This window comes from Gekko japonicus, unplaced genomic scaffold, assembly GCF_001447785.1.
Source record: "Gekko japonicus isolate JY-2015 unplaced genomic scaffold, Gekko_japonicus_V1.1 scaffold143, whole genome shotgun sequence".
NCBI classification, from domain to species: Eukaryota; Metazoa; Chordata; class Lepidosauria; order Squamata; family Gekkonidae; genus Gekko; species Gekko japonicus.
The window spans coordinates 1,681,867-1,700,527 of record NW_015175974.1 but is presented as its reverse complement, the minus strand read 5'-3'; the positions used below and the strand labels follow the sequence as shown (position 1 = coordinate 1,700,527).

Here is an 18,661-nt window from a genome sequence, read left to right as displayed (position 1 = left end):
CCTAATCTGTCCAATCAAGAGTAATCCAGTTAGACATTTTTTGCATTTCATCAACATAAAATCACAACTTCACAACTGCTTGTAGTGATGTTTCATCCAATCTGTGGTAGGTAACAAATAAGCTTAAGCCTATTAGAGGAATGACAATAATGTAGAAATGAATATATGCTATCCTCACATTTCTCTTCAGAAAGCATATATGGTATTCAAGGGAAGTGGGAAGAAGAGGTAGAAGGAAGATGATATTAGGGCCACAAATCAATGTGGTATTAGAGCCTTTCATCATAATTTATTCAATCTGTAAAACTCTGTATGTTTTCCTTAGGTGCTTTCATGTGTTACTAGAGATTTATTAACTTTTAAAATGATTAAGAAGGTTAGAATTTCACTCCTATATTAATGCTATGATGCCACAAAGAGGCACTTAAAACGTGGCCTTTGAGATCTGTGAAGCTAATATATTTTAAAAATCTACAACGCAGCATACTAACAGCTATTTAGAGAAGAGTAATTTGCTTCTTTCTTATTTTGAAAAGATACAGAATACAAAATTGGTTATTACATATTAAACACGTTACACAGAAAACTACCGATTAGTTCATCTAGTTATCTTATTAACATCACATCAGATTCCAGCAGGATTCCTGGCATCTCTCCTCTTTAGAGCACGGGAAGTCTTAGGGATTCTGAGGTCCTGGGCAAAACTCAAGGATGGGGGCCCAGAGTCACTCCGGGGGGCAGGGTGTGGTGTGGCCCCTGCATCACCACCCTTAGCTCACTGCCACTGCCGGCACTGGCTGCCGCTGTCATTTTTGCCCAATGTAAGAGGCTGACAGCAGCCATCTTCTTGAAGTGCATGAAAGCCTTCGACAACATATATAGAACAATGTTCACAACAAATTAAAATATATATATAAGAAATGAAAGACTATTTCTTACCGAAAGGAAGTGTTCTTTTCCTTTTGCTTTGGTAAAATTATCTGAGGTGCAGTTTGACCAGCTGCAAAAGCAAAAGTGCTAAAGATGGACTGGGGGTAGCGAAACTTCAGCAGCTGTTTCTTAAACACCTCTACAACTTCAGGGCCCACTTCTTCATCAAAAGCTACCTTAATCAGCTATGTATAAAAAGATGTAATGCATTAAGAGAAAAACATAAGAGAAAGAACTAGGCATTGAGTGGAAATACATTTTTAAAATTAGGTTCACAGAACATTATATACATTAAACCAGAAGTTTAAAGAATTGATTTATCAACAATTTGTTTAAACTCTATGCTCAATACGGGAACCTCACTGAAATTTCTAAGAGGAGGATTATACAAACTCTTAAAAGAAAAAAAATGCATATGACAATCTAACCATAATTTTGGCAATTTATGTTTGACAGTTTTATTAGGTTAGCCTCAAGAATAGCAAAGGGAGTGGGTGATAAAAAGTAACACAGTTAATATCTTAAGACCTAATCAATTTAATTTTTGATATTTTATTATTTTATATTTTAAATTCATTTACACCCCACCTGTCTCCCCAATGGGGACCCAAAGCAGGCTTACATAATTCTCCTCTACTCCACTTTATCCTCACAACAACCCTATGAGGTAGATTAGGCTGAGAGAGGGCGATGGGCCCAAGGTCACCCAGCAGCAATGTTCCCTCTAAGCTGTGGAGTCTTGTGAGCAAAGCGTCTACTTTGTGAGCTACTGCCATTAAAGTTGTGAGTGAGCAATTTGGCTGCTGCATAAATTAGTTTGCTCTGGAGCCATCCTTCCTGAACTAAGACAAAAATGTGTGAGCTGGAGGCTAAAAAACTGTGAGCTAGCTCACACTAACTCAGCTTAGAGGGAACACTGCCCAGCAGTGGCACAAGTGGGATTCCAACCTGGGTCTCCTGGATACTTTCTGGACAGTCTTAATCACTATGCTACTCTGGCTCACAGTTGTAGCACTCATGTAAGGGATTAGAGAAGCGTATTCCACTGTTTATTAATTTCTCGATGAGAAAGTAAAACATGGCTTTTATCAAGCATCAAGGGAATCAGTAACATAGTAAGTAAAGCAAAAACAAGCCACTTTGAGCCAAGAGGAATGGCAGGGTATAAACATCTTAATAAATAAAAAGCAGGTCTTAAAATGAATTTGGAGGAAGACAGGTGCTATGCAGAGGGAAGACTTAAACGTTTTATCCAAAAGAACTGTGCTCAGGCAGAAGGGAAAAAAAGCCTTTCCCTGTATGGTTGTCAACTCTGAAGTAGGGAAATTGCAGTGCTATGTGCAGTGTGATTCACCTCCCCTTTTGATCTTTCTCTCTCTCACAGTATGATGGATAGGCTCCCTTTAAAATGGCACATTTGCCCCATTTCATGTGCCTCTTTGCGGGCAAAATGCACTCTCTTTTGGAGGGCAGTGAAATGCTTTGCAAAACTTGAGGGTTCTGTTTTGGCTCAGTGCTACTGTATGTGAGGCAGACGTATTTTGTTTCTAGTTCTTGGTAATTCTTCTCCATAAATTTAGTGGTCCTGTTGCTCTAGGATGACCCAGACAAAGCGCCTGAATCTCTCCAAGTTCTCTTAATATTAATATTTAAACACATTTGTGATGGACAGGTTAGGTTCAGCCTCTCCCTAAGAGGAGCCGATGAGAGCTTATGGAATGCTGAGAGAAGAAGGAGACTTGAAAAACAGCAGCTGAAAAATGACAATTAGGGGAACAGGCTGAGAATCGTAAATTTGTATCTAAAGGATCTAAAGGATCCCAGTTCTAGGTATAGGACTTCAGTTCAAAAGTTCAATGGAAGTGATACTTTGTTTCTTAGACTTTACTTTCCTCAGTGTTTTGTTTTTACAGATGAAAGTTTCTTGTTTTAACTCTGTGGGCTGCGTGTGTAAGGGAAAGAACCACATACACACGTCAATTTATTAAATTATAGCAATGATATCCATGGCTGCAAAAGGATTGTTCTAATTTTCCCCAATTACAATATTACATATTAAATTATAGCAATGATATCCATGGCTGCTAAAGGATTTTCCCCAAGTACAACATTACATACCTCTTCAGAGGTATAACACAGAAAGATGGAGTATTCTCTGTGTTAAAGTGAGAAGAAAATAGCACTACAGATAAGATTAGAATTTCAACAGCCAATCCACATGCAAAAGAACCTCCTCAGGAAACAGGAAACCTCCTCAGGAAACAATCCATATACAAAAGAACCTCCTCAGGAAAGCTCCTCCATTAGCATGTCCACAGCCTGGGGAACTCCTACAAGATAATGACACAGCCCTACCCCACCTTCCTGAGTAGATATAAATTACCTGCCTACCATTTTCTTCTCACCTCGACACAGAGAGTACTCCCATCTTTCTGTGTTATGCCTCTGAGGATGCCAGTCACAGCTACTGGTGAAACATCAGGTCCTACAATGCCAAGACCACGGCCATACAACCCGGAAAATCTACAACAGCCATGGTCAGATTATCTGGGGTGGTATCTGGGTGGCCGTCCAATAACAGATACAGTTGGGTGTCATCAGTATACTGATGTCACCCCAGCCCCAAACTCCATGCTAGCTGGGTGAGGGGATGCATGTAGATGTTAAATAACATTGGGGAGAGGAGCGCCCCCTGAGGGACCTTGCATGTTAAGGGGTACCTGGAGGACACACTCTCCCCTGGCGCAACCCTCTGTCCCTGACCTTGGAGGAATGAGGTAAGACATTGAAGGGACAGCCACCGTACTCCTATGTCAGTGAGGCAGAGGGTCAAAAGGTCCTATGTGACCGTGTCAAATGCTGACAGAAGATCTAATAATAATAGCGGCCTTGATCCAGCAGCTTGCAGAGATCGTCTGCCAAAGCGACCAACACTGTCTCTGTCTCACGGCCAGGGCGGAAACTGGATTGAAATGGATCTAATACTGATGTGTCATCCAGGAAACCCTGGAGCTGTTCAGCTACTACTCTCTCAGTTACCTTGCCCAGAGAAGACAAATCTGAAACTGGGTGGTAATTAACAGGATCAGAAGGATCCAAAGCTGGCTTTTTTAAGAGCAGCACAACCACAGCCTCCTTAGGACCCTCTGGATAAGTCCCTGTTTCCAGGGACAAGTTAACAATATCCAGGGGTCATTTCCTGCAGGAGTGCACAGGAGCGGAGCTCCGGCAGTAAAGAGCCCAGGGGGCGGGCACATACAACAAGCCCCACCCCCTGCTCCTAGCAACCCTCAGTCAGAGCAAGAAGCAGCCAGGTAAGCTGAAGAGCCCCCCCCCCTCAGCACCCCGGTCCAAAACAGACCAGTGACACCTTTAAGACCAGGTTTTATTCAGGTACAAGCTCTCCCTGCTCTGCGAGGGCAGATCTGCACGTCCCCCCCCCAATAGCTAGCAATCCAAAACAGTCCAGTGGAACCTGAGCGGTGGGCCTTGCCTTCTGACACACTTCCGATGATGTAAGGGTGTGTGGCATATGCAAATAAGTTATGCGAATGAGTTATGCTAATGAGCTCCTGTGTCTCTTTTTCTACGAAATGACCCCTGACAATATCCATCCAAGGGCCCCATACCCTCTCATCACCAGCCTTTACCAGCCACAAGGGGCATGGAGCAAGGGGGCACGTGGTTGATCTGACAGCACCCAGGATCCTGCTGACAGGATTGGAAGAGAGCAGGTTGAAGGTATCGAAAACCGAATCTAAAGGCAGCCACGGGGTCTCCAGTTCACCTACTGTATCGATATTGGCAGGCGGGTCATGGTGGAGCGACAAGACTTTATCTGCAAAAAAGCTCACAGATGTCTCAGAGCTAATGGTCAGATTCCTACTCTTTTGGTTCCCCTTAGTAGGGGATGTAAAGGACTGAATCACCCTAAACAATTGTGCTGGGCAAGAGCTAGTGGACGCAGTGGAGGTGGAGAATTCTTTCTTTGCTGCCTTCACTGCCATCTCATAGGATTTCGTAAACGTCCTATGAGATGCTCTTGTAGCTTCGTCATTAAGCTGTCGCCAAACTCGCTCAAGTCGTCCGAGTTCTCGTTTCATCCTCCTGAGTTCTGCAGTGTACCGGGGGGACAATCTAACATCAGAGCACAGAGGGCGCCGGGGAGCGACCTCACTGATAGCTTCAGAGAGATGGGAATTCCAATCCTCTACTAACTTATCTAATGAGGTGCCAGAAGGCATCAGATCCCACAGAGCATTCTGGAATCCAATAAGATCCATTAGTCTCCACAGGCGAGTTTAAATGAGCTTGCTGCCTAGACATTTCCAAGAAAGCCTAGTCTGCATTTTTGAGTAACTCTGGAGTCTATGTATCAAATCACTGTGGACTAAAATAGTGTTCTGGGTCTGTTTCTTTACTAAGTCCTACATCTAGTACATGTTGTCATCCTCCTAGAAAGTACAGAAGCTATTCTTTCTACCAAAGGACTGTCTTAGGAACTCTATGGAGTGCTTTGAGGACAAAAATATGTCATTTTCCAACTGTATTACTGAGGTGTCAAACTCATTTGTTATGAGGGCCAGATCTGACATAAATGTCACTTTGTCGGGCCGGGCCATATGTGCCATAAAACGTAATACCAAGTACTGGAGATAGAAACTGTATAAAGGACAGCGGCTGGTAAGCTCCAAGTTGGTGTGTCCTCACTGCAAGGCCCTCTGGGCTGGGAGGGGGGTGCAGAGGAAAACCCACATAGGCGGACTGGAGAGGCAGTAGGGCAGCTCTGGGCAGATGCTCCCACGATGCTTGACTGCTGTAGACGAGGTTGTTCCGCTGTGCTGAAGCCACAATGGGGTGGCTCCACCCACTCCACCCCAGCACTCCTTCCCTTTTCAGCTCTGGCCTGGTGGAACACTCTCCCAAACGAGATTAGGGCCCTGCGGGATTTGCTGCAGTTCCGCAGAGCCTGTAAAATGGAGATGTTCCACCAGGCCTATGGCTGAGGCGGCGGAGATCCAAATCCATCAGCCTCCCCAACCCCACTTCTGCACCGTCTATGCAGCACTGTATATTCATTGCTCTCTGCCACTTGCCAAGTACTTGGTTCCATCTGTGGGCATACATACTGGATGTCCTCTGGGGCTGTTTACTAACTGTCTTTGATTGCCATCCTATGTACTATTTGCTGCTGTATAGGTGTTGTGAAGCAAAAGTGCCTATGAAGGATTAAGTGATGTAACAGTATGTTAGCCTTCTTCCTAGTGCAGCTGTTTTAAGCTTGTTATTGTTAAGGTGCTGATTCTAAGGACAGGCAGACCTACCAATTAACTCTATTCGGAAAAACTGTTTTTACCGTAAAGTGGGGGCAGCTGATATTTGAAAGGGAAAAATAGTGTATTTTGACACCTTAGCTGGGGAGAAATTTAGCCTAGGAGATTCTGGGAACTCCTGTATGCGGTTCGTATTTGCAGACCTCTACGTGAAGCCACATTCCTCGTTGTGACTTATGGCCTATGCTTCCTGAAAACTGCACTATAGATCACAGGTAGTTTGAGTTAGTGTTTATTATTTTGTTGTACTCTCTGAAGTGTTTTGTTGCTGGATTTTGTATTTCTCTCTTTTGATCATTGTTTTAAATAAATAATTTCTTTTAAAACTTAAGTTGGCTCATGTGTGCTCCAGTCTTCTGTTAACCCACAAGAAAGCCTAGCTATCTTGACAGGTGGTTTTTAAAATACTGTGTAGATTGTGTTTTAATTATTTTATCGTACTGTGCATATTGGTGTTGTAACCTGCCCTCAGCCCTGCTGTACAGGGAATGGCAGACTAGAAATTCAATTAAATAAATAAATAATCAGTTGCTCACGGGGCCACATAAGAGCCTTGAGCGAGCCGGTTCTGGCCCCCGGGCCTTATGTTCGACTCCCCCTGTGTCACTCTTGATTTAACTCTCTTTTCTGACTTTGGCCACAATCCAGTACCTAATTAAGTATAGTCAAGCCCTGTTAAAATCCATGGAATTTAGATGAGCCTAGCTCGGTGTTTAACTGTGGCCTTTATCTATGGGCTTTCTGCTTGCTCCATCTCTGCAGATCCACCCCAGCTGGAGAGGAAGTGATTTATTCAGAAATCAGTGATATATGTCACGTTCGTATTGATCTTGCATGAGGGAATGATCTGGATTCCTCTAAAAAAAAAATTGTCTACAAAGTTTCAAGTATAACTCTGTTTTACCTGAAAGGAAGCTGAAGTGACCTGCAGCCCTTCCTGCATATTCTGCTGAAGTTGATTCTGGATGGTAATTTTCTTCTCCTTAGTTATTGAGGCAATGGGGAAGCTCCGAATAACTGTCTGTTCTCCCACTATGTATATCAGATAAACATTGCATCATGGGTCAAGAAATGGAATGTCTTCATCCTTTATATGCTTTATACATAGTACAGGTGTGATCACTCTTACCCAAATACAATGTAATGGAATGAAAGCACAGTCATTATAGAAATTATTAGATCGATTAAAATACTGAACTCATTGCAGGATACACGTTTTAAAGAGCATATCAGGACCAAACACACTGCCAACTTCTTATTTCATGGTTTGATGCTTACGTTAGAAACATCTCAGAAAAACTGTCCACATATCTAAAAAATGCTGAATTTACTTTTTTGCCAAATGTTAGAATATACTGTAAATTTCTGCTCATATGATTTCCAATTTTCACATACTTCCTTCTAAAGATGCATGGAACCAGGATGTGTAAGTTAAACTGTGTTCAATGGAGAGTATTTCTAAGTGTGAACATGATTACAAACTTAGCTTAATTCAGCAATTTGAGCAACTTGGCTATCTTCATGAGAGAGATGAATTTAGAAAAATAATTAGTTACTCTTTGAAGGATCTTAGTAACAGGATTTTAATTATTATCCATCTATTAATCAAAAATATGAAAAGTGTTTCCTACACAAATAGTTCTTAAAAGATATAAATAACTAATTTGTTTCTCTTGAGGTTCTATCTCTCTTGCAGGGATTTAACATTTTCCTTGTTGTGAGTATGCCATATTTTATACAAGAAAATTTGATACTTTCTCCATATGGTGTATACATTGCTATTCCGATTGTGTTGTGGAATGTAAATGCTGAAGTGTCCTGAGTGTTTAAACTTTTGCTTTAAACCTTTATTTTTTTGTTTGCTCTGCAGTGTCCAGGTGCTCTTCTGTGACTACAGTACTAGCTCGAATCCATATTTTTTTTTTAAAAAAACAAGAAACAGCAGATTTGCAATACTTTTGCACAAAAGGAAAAAAATAAGGCAAGGTACTTCTGTTTTAAATGAATGGACAGGCATTTCTTTATAGGACACTAATAATTTAGGTTTCTTGAAGCTAAACAAACTCACCAAGACCACACTTTTGTCCAAATTTCTAATGCTGTCTTACCTGTTCCATCGTCATAACTATTCTTTAAGGCCAGTGTAATGTCAACTTTATTATTTGTAAAAGACACAGAGGTCGCTGTGCCTCATCCTAGCACTTATTCGCTGGCACAGCAAACCACAGGATCAAATCACCATTATGCAAATAAAAACCAAACCTGTGATTTTAAATGTAAAATGTCTGGGTACTGAAGAAAGGATCACTTTCATTACCATACCTATTTCTACAGCATAAAGAAATAATTGAAATGCATTTTTTATTATAAAGAAATAAAGCTACAGCTACAGTTATAATTTTCAAGACACGAATAAAAGTAATATTAGATCAAGCAATTGTGATTACTTTTATATATGACCAAGATAAATGATTTTATGATTCTTACTTTAATAGCTCCCATGACATTTTGAGTTATTCTACTTTTATTAACCTCTGCTCTTTTTCAGAAATGATGGACTACCTAGGTTTAAATTCTCTACCTTTCTGTCACAACCAATTATTGCTCTACTAGTTCACTTATTTCATTTAATTGGCTATGTACCCCTTGCTTCTAGCAAACTATTTAAACTTTGCCATACATGTGTCACAGAAATAGTCCAGCATATGAAAGTAATTTGGAACCTATACCTGCTACAAATTCCACCCAAGAATACTGACGGCTGGCATTCTTAGGTTTTAAACATCAATTTCCTTGTCATGTAATTAGGAACCCTTCATTTTGTGCATGCACAAAGATTAATCCATCTCAGCTTTCTTTAGGTCTACTTCATACATTTGTTTTAATTATACAATTGATTTTGGTCATCCCTGAGTGGCTGATCATATTAGCAAGTGGAATATCCGAGACAGAGTGAAGGATAATCGCCATGATAGCATCCATTAGTTTAGTTGCATGTTTCAAAATCTTCGAGATCATGGATGTTGTTGCTGACCAATAACTATGATCTCACGGATCACATATTACTGTTGTTTAAAGCCTTTTCCACACATCATATGGAGACTGAACATAGGGAGGGGGCAGAGAAAAGTGGCACCATGGTGGCAAGCGGCACCCCTGATGTGTGTGCATTCACTTAAGGTGTGTAAATGTCCCATGGGCATACAAGTGTGGGTACGCAAGACCTCTTTCCCCAGGATCAGAAATCCTGCTTTTTCCAAGGTTCTCCATTAAACAGAGAGGTAGGTGGTTACACACATACATGTATAAGCATAGGAACTTTTACATATTTCAGATGAGCATGCATATATGGACGTAGACTTCCTCTCTATGGAATGTTATGTCAAAAAGGGCTTTCTGTTACATGCTCTAGGATAAGTGGTAGGCTTGCCAGCTCTGGGTTGGGAAATTCCTGGAGATTTTGGGGGTGGAGCTTGGGGGAGGGGAGGGATCTTAGCTGGGTATAATGGCATAGTGTCTATCCGACAAAGCAGCCATTTTCACCAGGGGAACTGATCTTGGTTGGCTGGAGATCAATTGTAATAGTGGGGGACCTCCAGATGCCACCTGGAAGTTGGCAACCCTAACGGTACTTCTTGAGAAAATAAAACTTAAGCATATGAATGGGTCCCAACCTCTATTAACCTTACCATAGTAATGAGAGTAATGAGAACAGTGTAAGATTTAACTAACTATAGGTCTGCCAAAAGTTATACTGGTCAGAGCGCTCAAATAGTCTGTATTAAGATCTTGGAGAGTATTTTTTAATCTAAACGAACTACCAACCTGATATTAGCGTTAAAGGCATTCTGGAATAGAAATTCTGACATTCATAACAGAGATCATACCTAGCTGATCATGAGGTGTGCCTTTAAATATAACTCTGTACGTAGTAAGGAATAAAGCTCCTTCTGCAGGGAGAATGTGAGGGCCTCCAAGCAATCCTCCAGTTGCTTCCTCTCTGCCATCAGGATCCAGGAGGACACGGAGACCTTCACAGACAAATTCTTCCCCAGGTAGCAAAGCTGGCCGTAGAATCTTGGGCTGAGACCAAAGACAAGATTTTTAAAAAGCTGCATGCTACAGGTGTCAAACTGCAATGTTTTAACTGGACTTACTGCAACGTACATTTGTAGAAGAAAAATTCTATTACAAATCGGCTTATTTTGTTATCAGACTGTTTTTGAAAAAAGGACTCAGCAGTAAGTTGACATTCTCCTCTCTTTCTGTAGGCACAGTATCCCAACAGCAGGTTTAGTCCTTCCACTGCAATTTTAGAAGCAAGATTTTTAATTAAAAAAACTAGCTTATTTGCATAGAAGTGATTCCTGCATAGGTATCACACCAAAACTCAACAGAGATTTACAAGGGTGTATATGTTACATGTGATTCCACTATCATTTTAAAAGGACTTCTTTTCCAAATGAAGCCACTGAAGCCAGCCTTCCTTCCTTCCTTCCTTCCTTCCTTCCTTAAAGAATGGTGTGGGACAGGGTTCTCTTTCTTCCCCTTCTCCATCTGTTTTCCTCCTGCTCATCATATGGAGGTAAAGATAAGAGCAACACAGGGGTGGTGTTCTTCAGCAAGAAAATGGCAGGGAAAGGAGGGGTTATACAATTTCCCCCCTTACCACACATTTCTCCCTCTGAAAAAAACATGCCCACTAGCTGTATTTGAAAATGGAAAAAAAATCTTTTAAAACAGTCACAGAACTACTCATAATACGTTAGCATGATTTATGATTAGGGATGTCCCCAGAAGCAGTTCTGACCCAGTGTTTACTGGGAAGAGTGATCCACAGATAGGATAAAAATAGTAATTGTGTAAGAAAGGCTGCCTCTTCTTGAGAAAAGAAGCAAGGCTTAAACTATTAGACATACTGCCTCTGAAATATATGAGGGGAAAATTGATCTGCTTAGCCAGTTTTTCACTTTGGGAAGGTGGTAGATCATCAGTGGACATGTAGTAATATGTAGATTTTCTCTACTTCATATTTCACAAAACAATAGCCAAGCCGCTTATTTGCAAAAGATTTTAAATTTTGTTAGCATTCTTTTTAAATTTTCCAAATGTCATTTCAATTATATTAAAAAAAGGAAAACTGAAGTTATCAAATGAGCAGCATAAACATAGTTCAAAATATTTGCCTTCTGTATTGGTGGCAATCTTCTACTTTCCCGATGCACTGCCTCCAGGGTCTCAATGTGCATTGCTACAATTCCTGGGGAGAAACAATACCACAAATAAGCATAACACAGGAAGAGTGAAACCGGCTGAAATAATTCTACCATTCTAAAAATCTACCACTGAACTGCTTCCAAAAAGCCCAGAATAGAGCTATCATGTGACTATGTGGACACTGATGGAATAAAATTAGATCTGCAAACCCTTATTGCCAACTGAAAATAACTGATACAAAAAAACCCAAACTCTTTTCAAAAGTATCTTCTTAGACAGAAAGCAAAAAGAAAAAAAAACAGATTAAAGAGTTCAAGAACGCAGGTCTTTGTACCTGGAATCATACAATGAAGACTTCTGATGTGATCCTGTGTCACGCCACTTTCCGTACAAACCTTGTCGACGAATCTGGTAATGAAGCGCACGACGGCATTGGCAATATCGTTGTTCTCAGAATCCTCAAATCCACTTTCAGTGTCATAGCTCTCTGCAACACTTCCAGCAATACTAAGAAAGCAATCCCATTTAGTTAAATCCATGCTTATCTTAAAATAAATGACATGAATTTCTATGCAAAAAGAATTTGAAGACTGAAACATGCTTTTAAAAGTGCAGAATATCTATTGCCTTATATACGACTCTTTCACTCAGCATGCTTTTGTAAAAGGCGTAAAAGGTTTTGTAAAAGGTTCATTCATCAATTTCAATTTCCATTATGTCATGCCCAAGCACGCAGCTATGTTTACTGCTAGGTGACTGCTATAGTTAATATGCTGACTATTGTAATGGGAGTTCTGCTTACGCACCTATTTGTGACAACGCTATTGCTTCCACTCTCCCAGTCTCCTATAACAGTGGTTCTCAACAGTTTGTTTTTACTTGTGTCCAGTGGCACTAGCAGATAAACCATGAGATTCGCAAAATGAATTGCCTGGCTGAAAACCATGCTTTCCTCACTTTGCACCAGCTGTTGCTGAGTCTCTTTACTAAGTGTTGGCCAGAGATGAAGTTGCTCAGCAGCCAAATCCATGGCTGTTTTTTCTTGGGCTTGGCCCTCAGAAGTTTTTTCCTAAGGAAAAAAAATGATGAAACAATATTATATTTGTGACTTTTTTTTAATAAGTGGAGGAAAGGAATAGAGGACAAATATTACACACAACCTGCATAGCTAACTGATGTTGGAATTGCAGTTTCTTACTTTATAAACACCATTATCTTTCTCCTCTCACCTCATCAACTTGGTCATGCCATTGTAGGGCTGCCAAGTGGGGGCGGGGGGTGGGTAACCCCCCGCTTTGGAGGCCCGATTTCCACCGCCGTGGAATCGGGCCCCGGGGGGAACTCCGCCCCCCGAAGCGCAGCGTGGCTGTGTCACCAGAGGTGACGCAACCACGTCGACCACGTTGGGGGCGTGGTCCAGATTGTCGGAGGGAAAACTCTATGATTTTCCCTCTGACGATCCAGGCCATGCCCCCAACGTGGTCCCCCCGCCGGTGAGTTATTGGACTTGGCAACCCTATGCCATTGCCTACTAGGAGAACACTGCTCCTGATTTTGTCCCACTACTGCAACAAGGCAATGTTCTCACCCTACTCCTTGTGTTCATGTTTACCTGCAGGAGTGGGACAAAATCAGGAGCAGTGTTCAAACACAACACATTTATATCCTCCTTTCTGGCTATGGCCTTCAAGGCCAATCATCATACATTCAAAACAATATTTAAACCCAGCAAAACCCAGTGAAAGATCCAGAAAGTTGGTCAGTATCAGAAATGACAAGACACTCAATTCACCAAGATCACTGAAAGGTCACGACATGTCTATGTAAAAAAAACTTTTGTTATGACCCACCTGAAACAACAAAGTGGGTGCTAGGCCAATAGATAAGGGGAGGGAGTTCTACAGGTGAGGCACAATTTCCCCCCCTCCCTATAGCCACCCATCTCGGAAAAATGGGCACCCACAGATCTTCAAAAAACATTTTAATAACTGTTTCAGACAGATGCTCACAAAACCCAATGTCAGAATAATAACGAATAATACAAGTAGAATGCTGTAATGAACTCTAGTTTTTACAGACTTTCCCATGCAGCATCAACTTTGGTTATTCAGGCTTTTCTGTGTGGTTTTGTAGTACATGTTGATATTACTTTTAACTTTCAAACCCTTGGCACAGAGAGAGAGAGAGAGAGAGAGGAGAGAGAGAGAGAGAGAGAGGAGAGAGGGGGGGGGATGCGTCAGTTGGAGAAATAACATAAAACTAGCTCCCTGGTATAGATGATGCTGTCTAGTCTTCTGCAGTGTTCAGTAGGTAAGCCACATCTAGGCATAAATAAGTTTACAATGCAAATAAATGTTCATGTTTTCACATGCAAGACTTCCAATCCAACATTTGTTCTCTGTAAGCTAGGTGGCTAGAACGTAGGCAAAAATATTTCAGCCTGAGGAAATTAGAGCAAAGGTGTTTGGCAACTGTTCTCACATCATCTCATTTTGTTAGCATAAACCCACAGGTACTAACAATGGGTTGTATCCAGTTCTTCCTTGAGCAGGCCAGATATATTGAAGAGGTTTATCAGCTTCTCCTTCCTCCAGCAATATCCATTGTATGGAAATACAGCTAGAAGATGGAACTAGGCAGGGATATAAGATGTATTCCCACTTGCATGAGCGGAATGAGCTCCACAGACTTGAGCTTTACCTGCTTAAGGAGGAAGAGGTAAGTGCTGCAAGGTTTCTCTTCTAATTATTGCCCCCTGAGCCCTGATCCTCAGGAACAGCATTCGGAGGGGGAGGGTGCAAGGGGTTGCTGGAGGAGGGAAAGCAGGTTGAATCTCTTCTGTGACCTTGCTCCACTGACAGAAGTATTGAATTCAAACCTTAGAATTATATATAATACCTCCAGACTTCCTCAAGGAATGGGGAAGGCTTCAAAGTTGTATATACTCATTATAGTGTCCCAGCCTGGTTGCTTCTGTTCTCATTAGCATAATAGGCCACACCCAACAGCAAAACCAATCAGCATATTAGGCCACACACCCCTCGTTACCAGAAGTGTGGTCATCCAGCCACACCCATCGTTTGCTTCTTATTCTGTTTACCTTGTTTGTTGTCAAGAAAGAAGTCAGGAGGCAAAGGTACAATGCAAAAATAAATCAGTTTGATTAGAGCAGGGGAGAAATGCTTAGGGCAGCCAATTTGTTTACAAACTAGGGTTAATTCTGAATATAAAAAACATCCAGAGAGAATTGTGTTACTTTTGTGTTTTTCCTCTATGTTAGAGCAATGAACCAGGAACATTTAATATTAATACAGATTAGAACTAATTTGTGACAATATGACTGAAAATCAGGATTGAAAATTCTCTCAGATTGTGGGTTTTATTCCAGGATTGAAAATTCTCTCAAATTGTGGGTTTTATTCCATTTCTTATGTATAGATGTATGTATTAGGGCAACAAATAGTATTATTGAAATACCTTTAACCAGCTTCAGTTGGTTCATCTGCTTCAGCCCCTCCCAGGAAAAGCATACCCTGGCCACAGGTATCCAGGGCTATTTTTGGGCAGGAACGCACAGGAACGGAGTTCCGGCTGGCTCCCCAGTTGGCCACACCCAGCAGGAACTCATTAGCATAATAGGCCACACCCAACAGGAGAAACTCATTAGGATTGGCTACGTTAGGGGTGTGTGGCCTAACATGCAAAGGAGTTTCTGCTATAAAAAAGCCCTGGGTTTTGACAACGAACAAGGTAAACAGAATAAGAAGCAAAAGGTGAGTGTGTCTGGATGACCACACTTCTGCGAACATGGGGTGTGTAGCTTAATATGCTAATGAGCTGTGCTGTCAGGGGTGTGTTCTAATAAGCAAATGAATTTCTGCTGTTGGGTGTGGCCTATTATGCTAATGAGTTCCTGCTGGGCTTTTTCTACAAAAAAAGCCTTGCAGGTATCCATGCTTTGGTAACATTCAGATTAGATTATTGCAATGCACTATTATGAGGGGCTTCCCTATGAAAACTGTATGGAAATTTCAAGTGGTTCAGAATTCAGCTGTCAGGGCCAGACTGCCAGTATTCAAAGAGCTTCACCAACTTCCAGTTTGTTTCCAAGCAGAACTGCAAGGACTGATTTCACCTATAAAACCTAAAATTATCTGGGTGATTATCTGATTATAAAACCTAAAATTATCTGGGTGAGACCATCTGCTCCCATTTAGATGTGCCTGGTAGCTCAGATCTTCATTGGATTCTTGCTCCTGAATGTTTTGCTGTGTGAAAAAAGATGAGTAGCTGCCAGAGACAGGGATTTCTCTGTGATAGTGTCTTCTTTGTGGAACTCTCTCCATATCTGTCTGCATGATGCCAACCATAATGATATTTAGGCACCAAGAGGCTGTTGCTTTCCCAGGTATTCTATGGAATTTAATTGGAAGTTGCTGCTGTCTTACCCAGCAGTTGGCGCTGCTTTAGCTGGATATCAATATTATCTTCTTACTTGTTTTTACCCTAAGTCATTTTGTTAATTCGGCAGGGTATAAATACTTTACCTTCTGCTTTAAGTGTTGTGGATGATTGTCTTCCTTAGCTGAGAGGTAGAGGGAACGGATTTGATTTTGCACTTCACTATAAAATGTTGTTTCCCAGAACTGTTGATTAGCCCATATTGGGTGATCTTGTACACAGGTATAAGCAAACTGACTGACTCCCGGTGCTAATTTCTGAAAGCACAATAAACAGGAATTTCATATAAAATCAGTCTGCAGAATAATTTTCTAGAGAAAAACCGACAATATATTGACATTAAAAACCATTAATAGGATAGATAATTGTGGTACATTTAAAAACAAGTAATCTTAAATATGCATGTGCATATATATCCAGAGATAAATTCTCTCTTATACATTTTGATGAGTGATGACAAAAAGGAAATAGCGGCTTACACCTATCTGAAGACAATTCTCACAGAAGCCTCACTCTTAGGACTTGATCTGAGAAAACTTATCTCAGATAATTTTTTATTTTAAATTTGTCCAGCTGTTAAATCATATAAAGTTTACACTATGTCATCTTTCCCCCCCAAAAAACAATAATCAACTAAATTATTTAAGATGTTTCCCCAGCCCTCTTTAGTCAACCATCAGGTGCTTCGTAATGAGAGCAAGATGAGTTATTCAGTTCAACCAAACTGCAGCCAGTAGATGGCAATAAATTTCTGTAGAAATAACAGCATTTCCCCTCTGTTTGGACTATCCATACAACTACAATGCCAAGTCATTCACCACCTCAAAAATCACAGAGTGCCTGTCTTTGCTCCCAGATTTGCTTATAAGATCAAAACTATTTTTTATGATTATGTATTTATACAATTTCTATTACACTGCACTACAGCTCCTCCCATTCAATAACCCACTTAGAATTAACCCTAAACTCGTATGGTTAGTTGGTTCCATATTGGGCCAAAATGACCATGTAATACATGGTGTGTGATAGTGGTGGTGGACACTGTCTGTCAAGTATCTTCTGTATGCCCCAGTGAATTAATCTTGTCTTTTTTTTTAAATGCTCACTGCTATTACAATTTGTGAATCTAGGTGCTCTGTGAATGGGGAAGACAGAAGTGAAGGAGCGGTAGCTTGGTTTAACAAGATGAATCCAATGAGCATCTTCAGACTTATCCACACTGACAGTGACTCTCCATGTCCCCCCAATTCTAGAAATCTCCTAGAATATTCTGTGGTCTATTCAAGAGAGAAACTGCAGTTAACTTGAATTCATCCATATGGAAGGCCCAAGTGACTTGTTTTAGAGTCGATGCAAGCCTGTGCATTTATATCCCAATTCTTGTATGCAAATATGCACAGTTTTAAAGCTCTCTGTTTTAAAAGTAAAAGTGAAATGGTTATAGAATAGATGTCCAAATATGGGTATATAATATTATCCGATGCAAACAAAACATGAACATGGAGAATAAGGCTAACTATACAGTAGTTTTTATATATACATATACTCTTATACTTAACAAGACGGGGACCCGCGATACTCGCGGGGGGGGGAAGAAGAGCTCCGTCTCCTCCGTCCCCCCCTGCTCGATCACTTTCAGGGGGATTTAAACATCCCCCCGAAATTTTTTTTCTACTTTTAGCATTTTTGTGCACACGGGGGGACTGGCCCACGTGTGCACAAACCTCCCCCTCCCCCCCAAGTGCCCCCGGAGTGCTGATTTAGCGATCCGCACTCTGGGGGCAACTTGGCTATTAGATATATAGATAGGGTTGCCAAGTCAAAAAAACTCACCGGAGGGGGAGCCTCGCCGGACTCCGGGAGCTGTCCTTGGATGCGCGCGCGCCACCAGTGCATCACCGGAAGTGACGCGCGACGTTGATCATGTTGGGGGCGTGGCCCGGATCATCTGACGATCCAGGCCATGCCCCCTACGTGATCGACGTGGTTGCGTCACCTCTGGTGACGCAGCCATGCTGCGCTTCGGGGGCGGAGTTCCCCCTGGGGCCCGATTCCGTGGCGGCGGAAATCGGGCCTCCAAAGTGGGGGTTTACCCACCCCCCACCCCCACTTGGCAGCCCTAATACTTAATGGAATTTAAAAGTGCTTAACTAGGCTAGATCATATGTACTTTTCCACTCTCATACATTTGACTGTTCAGTCCTGACTCAATCTTAGCCGCTATTGAAACATCTCAATAATAATATAAGGTGTGAATATTTAACTTTCATTTTCAGTGTCTAGCCTCAGGATCCGATTGTCCTTTCACTATTCTTACAAAAATAATGTAAATGTCAGTTCTGCTAAGTGCGTCATTAGAGCCAAGTTATAAAACCTCAGCACGGAACATACTAGAAATTCTGACATAACTTTATAACTATCATAGTGTGAATGGCGCCACTATAATGTGTATATAAGACTCATCTGCCAATTTCAACATGCTTAAAAATAGATAAAATATTGAAACTGAAAACTACCTGTGGCACTACACATTTATGCAAAGTATTATAAAGAAATAATTCCCAACTGAAATTGTGATTAGAACTGACCTCACCATTAAGGGGGGGGGAGGGGAGAGAGAGAGAGAGAGAGAGAGAGAAAGAGAAAGAGAGAGAGAGAGAGAGAGAGAGAGAGAAAGAGAGAGGGAGCGCAAGGGACACAGAAGCGGCGTGGAGCCACTG

The 18,661-nt window shown here is 41.4% G+C and overlaps 1 protein-coding gene across 1 annotated transcript in view; it reads right to left on the bottom strand.

Annotated features, from left to right (window-relative positions):
* Positions 1–18,661, bottom strand: part of SBF2 (SET binding factor 2) — a 339,576-nt gene that overhangs the window by 52,233 nt on the left and 268,682 nt on the right. The window contains exons 18-24 of the mRNA XM_015426108.1: positions 16,028–16,198; positions 12,287–12,549; positions 11,815–11,987; positions 11,450–11,523; positions 10,151–10,346; positions 7,168–7,295; positions 940–1,115 (exon numbers count right to left, since the gene is read on the bottom strand). Coding sequence (XP_015281594.1) covers positions 940–1,115; positions 7,168–7,295; positions 10,151–10,346; positions 11,450–11,523; positions 11,815–11,987; positions 12,287–12,549; positions 16,028–16,198 — 1,181 coding nt within the window. The remainder of the gene's footprint in view (positions 1–939; positions 1,116–7,167; positions 7,296–10,150; positions 10,347–11,449; positions 11,524–11,814; positions 11,988–12,286; positions 12,550–16,027; positions 16,199–18,661) is intronic.